This window comes from Halyomorpha halys, unplaced genomic scaffold (genome assembly GCF_000696795.3).
Source record: "Halyomorpha halys isolate HHAL.00 unplaced genomic scaffold, Hhal_1.1 Scaffold421.1, whole genome shotgun sequence".
NCBI lineage: Eukaryota > Metazoa > Arthropoda > Insecta > Hemiptera > Pentatomidae > Halyomorpha > Halyomorpha halys.
Window position 1 is genome coordinate 710,015 of NW_027109834.1, and position 5,432 is coordinate 715,446.

The window sequence follows — 5,432 nt, forward strand, 5'->3', positions numbered from 1 at the left end:
ATAAATTTAAACATATAGTATATTAGTATATTAAATATAGTAGTAATATATTAGCTAATATACACTTGTCATTTGTATCTATGTATTATATAAATTTAATAATAAAGGAGGTTACGAAAAAAAAAATACGTTTGTAATACAATGATATTTTTTGTCTTTGAAAAATGTGATCTTGTTCCATTCGATTTTGAGAACATATGCCTATTCTTTAAGATCACTCTTTTGCGATTAATATATATTTCAAATTGAAATATTTTTATTTTATTTATTTCTTTTTTTATGTAGTCCAAGTTAAACTGATGAATTCTGTTTTACGTCTAATACAACCTATAAATCTTTGACGTTCGATAATATACTCTTATTGATCCATTACTGGCTGAGAAGAAAAATGATTAAATAACATTAGTCGCACATGAGGAAAATTATATCCTGTCCTGACGGATTTTAAAATGGAACTCAGTTCTATTGGATTTCTAGATGTTTCGAAAGACGTAATTCAAAATTTGTTTTCAACGTTAAACTGACACCTGTAGGAATGCGATCAGCCTACAAACATGTTGCAACTCAATGGCCTCGTTGTCCGATGAAAACCTGTCATTATAAAGCAAACGGTAGGCAAAAACCTAAGTTGAGGAGATAGTCTGTAGAATTTCGGCTGCCGAAGAACATCGTAACACTTCCAACATCGCTTACTTTCGTACTTAGGATTAATAAATTTTTCGTACTGCAGCAATGTAACTATTCCTTGTTGATCGTTGATGATGTTTTTCTCTTTTGCTGTGACTTTGTAGATATCAGTAAATGCCCCGCCTGAAAGTTCACAAATTTTTATAAAGATGAAATAAAAGGTTTTTAAATTTTTTTTATTTACAATCAACAAATGAGCTACAATACATGGCATGGTTTGGAATGATGGAAATAGCTCCCAGTGGTCCTTCCTCTTAGTAAACTATTTGATAAGACCAAGAGGTCCCTCATCAAAATCCTCTTCGGCCTACGCCGAGTTACGTCAGAGATGTCCATTTCTGATAAACTTTCATTTGATACGGTATTCTATCACTGTAATGATTTAACGTTGGATATATGGCATCGATCTTCTTGAATCCAGGCCAAGGGTTATGTTGCTCTCGGTAAGAACAAAAGGACACCACTTAGTTCTAAGTATTTCAATTAAATAAATCGATTTTTAATTAATATAAAAAATTTATTTCACGTTAGCAATACATAAGTTTATGTCTTCTACAAAAATTAATCATGTTCCTGTGGTCAAACTAAACCACATAATTATATCAATTATGGATTATAAATTATTTTAATTAAATTATAATTATAATTAGGATCAAACAACAAAGAAATTAAAGTGAATCCAAAGCAACCTACCTGAAAATTAAAAATATTTTTCTGTATTTAACAATATAAAGATTATATTTTTTTAATTATTTCTATTTTCTTCTCAGCAACATTAAATGTAATATTAGTTTTTTTTCTGTTGCATTGGAAATATCCCAGCATAAAATAGGACAAATTATGAAGCTAATTAAGTAATTTAGAACTATCTTATTTTTAGGTGAATTTTGTTTTCTATCAATTCCTTTGTATTGTGTTTTGTTCATGCAATCTTCAATGAAAGGAAAATCTTATGGCCTAAATGATTTAGTTTTTGGATGGGTTTTATTCCCATTTTAGTTTGGAATCAATGCTTTCAGTTATTAAAATTCGAATTGAAATGATGAATAATAACTAAGATTTAGTTCAAAAAGAAATATATTCATGTAATATTCATCGCTTCGGAGACATTGCAATGAATTGAAAATAGCCAAAACCATTTAGCACCAAAATATGAATTCAATAAGAACAAATTCTGACTAATGTTATAGAAAATACTTCTGGTAAGTACATAAGTCATTATTGCCTTCTAATTTTTCCACTATTATTATTTTTTCTGAAAATTGCTTTTTTTCTGTGTATTTCTATTGGGAACGTAATTGCCTGTATTTAAAGGTTAATCATTTGACACTAAAGAATATAATCTACTGGACGAGCCTTTTAAGAATCAGAGGTGCATCCATGAAATTAGTTCATTGCATGAGTAAACGAAAATAGTTGATGTATTTGATAAAAAATATATAAAAACATATGTAACTAATCTCCTTAATTGTTCCTAATCAGAGTAGCTGTTTTCAAATTAAAGCAATGTCAAAAAAATACGTAGACATCTGCGTATGCAAAAGTAGAGAATGGAATTCCCTGAAATTTATACTAGATTATGTCAACAATAATCTTCCATTTTCTTCATCTTTTTGACCAAATAAAATGAGCTGTTTTATTTTATTTAGTCGTGTCAAGAAAAATACATCTTTGGTTGAATAAGCGAAGGTTTTTTTTTAATATAATACTTATTTATTGATAACTACTACAATCTGCTACAGCCTTGAACAATAATTAATTTAGATAACTGATCACATTATTAGAAAATTATAAAATAACAATAAAACTAAATTGTAATAAAATCTCTCTCTATATGAACCGAAAAATAAATGAAATGAACATAATCGAACAATGCATGAAGTAATAAGGAGAAAAGAAAACAAGTAAAATTTTAGACTAATATAACAAACGTAGTGATCTGATAAAAGTGGTGTCTAGATCGTTTTTAGATTAACCCCCAACTTTTCTTTGAACTAAAGCCGAACGGTTTTCAAAATACAGGTGTTACGTGGAGGGGGAGGAATCTGTTAAAATCGATTTGGAACTAACTAGGTACCCTCCCGCACATTCCCTGAAAATTTTATCAAAATTGGTTAAACGGTTTGATAGATCATACCCGAATATATATTAGACTGCTAATTGTAACATTGAACCTGAAATTTATTCCTGAATGTCTAAAACGGAAATAGAAAAAAATTTGATTCTAATTAAAAATATTTTATTCATTCTAAAAGAATACAAAACTGCCTTCGTTTATAAGAAGACAAAAAAGTACGTTATAAAACTTTTTATATATACATATGAACTTAATATGTAACCATTATGTAACTTATTTCTGCTATTCTTTTTTTAATGAAAAGAGTACACCTCCAGGATAGTCCTGAAAATATTTCATCAGGATTTGATGAATATTTCTATTTTTATTGGTGTGTGTGTGTGTTCAATTATAACTTTTCCATTTTACCAGGTCATTCAAAAAGTCCTGTGGTTTTTTTGGGGGAAATTATAAATAAATAAATATTTTCAAATAATCACCTTTATTCATCAAAATATCCACCGTTACAGTCGGTAACCTTCTCCCAACGAGATGGTAAAGCCCAAATTCCTTCCTTAAAAAACTGTTGATTTTTACTGCAAAAATAAGTGGTCAGTTCGTGAATTAGGTTGTCACGGTCTTGAAAACATTTTTGTCTCAGATTGTTGTCGAGATCTCTGAATAGGTGATAATCAGTGGGTGACAGGTCAGGGGAATATGGTGGGTGAGGCAAAACTTCCCAGCCTATTTCTGTCAATTTTTCCCTGGTCAATTTGGCGGTGTGTGGTCGAGCGTTGTCTTGAAGAAGCAAAGGTCTTCTTCTGTTGACTAAGCAGGGATCAAAAGTCTTAAGCTTGGATTGGCAATGGTCCAGTATATTGCAGTATACTTCTGCAGTGATGGTTTGCCCTTGATTCAGAATCTCAAAATGCATTATACCTTTGGCTGTCCAGAAAACAATGAGCAAAACTTTCTTTGGATGGAGATCTGGTTTTGGAAATTGTTTAGGTTTCTCATCTGCCGACAACCACTGATATGATCGTCTGAAGTTGTTGTACAACACCCATTTCTCATCACAGGTCAAAAAGGGTTCGACTTTCAAGCGGGAAGTTAACGAAGATGCAGTTGTCAAGCGAACAAGCATATTGGCATCTGAAAGCTTATGAGGAATCCATTTATCCAGTTTTTTCACTTTTCCCAGTTCTTTAAGGTAATTCCAGGCAGTGGTGGCTGAGATATTAAGTTGAGAGGCTATCTCTGAACAACTTTGACGCGGATCCAACTCTACTACTCTTCGAACGTCCTCCTTATCAACTACAGTTGGTCGACCTGAGCGTCCCTCGTCTTCTAGTGTCTCGTCGCCTCCACGAAATTTTGAAAACCAAAATTGTGCCTTCCGCTCAGACAGCACATCTTCCCCAAACACGGAGCATATTTTTCTAGCAGTTTCGGCAGCTTTTGAGCCAAGTTTAAACTCATAGAGCAAAATCGACCTAATTTGAGTTTCAACTGGAATCATTTTAACTAGACAGTTGGATGGTGACTGCATTAAATTAATCCTCCTTAGCCTCCTATTCATAAAGTATAAACATTTGTGTTTACATGGATAAAAGTTGTATTGAACGGAATTAATTAGCAAACACTCTAGAATCAAAATAAACAACGAACAAACGAAAAACGACAGGACTTTTTGAATGCCCTGGTAGAACCGCTATTTTTCATTTTTTTTTTTAAATAGTAATTAAATGGTAGTTTTATATGAATTGCCAATCCTGGGTCCAATGGAAACCTTTAGAGATAAAGAGTCGAACACGAATTAATTTCCCATAAAAGACCTGTTTACTTCTAAATCAATATGTTGTTAGTCAATTGCTAATGCGTCCCGTCAAATAAAGAGCTGTGATGCGGTATGACACCAATATAAATAAATTATGAATTATGATTTATTATTTTAATGAAGTATCATTATAATTATTATACACTCATATTTGATTTAGGTTAGTTATTTTTGCTACCTAGATAATAATATATTTTCTTAAATAAAGTTTTTTTATTACTTCTTAGTAGTTCTTTTAAAACTGTTTTCTTTTTTTTTAATATATAATTTATAGAAATAATGTGTATATAAGCTCCTAAAATTGTTTTAAATCATAAAGGTTATGCCAAAATTAATTTTATTTATTTCATAAAAATTATTTTAAAAAAGTGAAATTTTAATTATCAATTCTCAAAATAACTATAATTGATTGTATAGGGATTAAAAAGTATATATATATGTTTTATGGCATTTTATGGACTGGACACAAGTATATTATTCCCAAGTGCCGCATAGTGGGAGATATGTAATGTAAACTGGGATATTTGGGCTAAACACAAAGGTTTAAATATTACAATGTTTCTTATAAGCAATTGATAATTACTATTTGGCATATTTTATTAAAGATAAAGCCTTGATAATTCTGCATTAAATTATTGTGACAGGTAATCTTTAAATGTCAAGGCTCTAATTTTTCCGGTTCAACAATACAGGTCAAGAGGCAGAACAGAAACAGCCAGATGACCGTATATAGTACAGCTGTTAGTAACGGCATCTGTTATTGAATTGTCCATTTATCACAACCGTTACCGAACTTGTAACTGATAATGGAAAACATTAAAATGTAAAAGTTATTTAAAAGTAATTAGAAGT

General features: G+C 30.7%; 1 protein-coding gene across 1 annotated transcript in view; it reads right to left on the bottom strand.

Moving 5' to 3' along the window:
• The window catches only part of LOC136795906 (histone-lysine N-methyltransferase SETMAR-like), a 5,138-nt gene extending 876 nt beyond the window's left edge, over positions 1 to 4,262 (bottom strand). The window contains exons 1-2 of the mRNA XM_067048002.1: positions 3,341 to 4,262; positions 694 to 810 (exon numbers count right to left, since the gene is read on the bottom strand). Coding sequence (XP_066904103.1) covers positions 694 to 810; positions 3,341 to 4,262 — 1,039 coding nt within the window. The remainder of the gene's footprint in view (positions 1 to 693; positions 811 to 3,340) is intronic.
• Between the last annotated feature and the right edge of the window lie 1,170 nt (positions 4,263 to 5,432).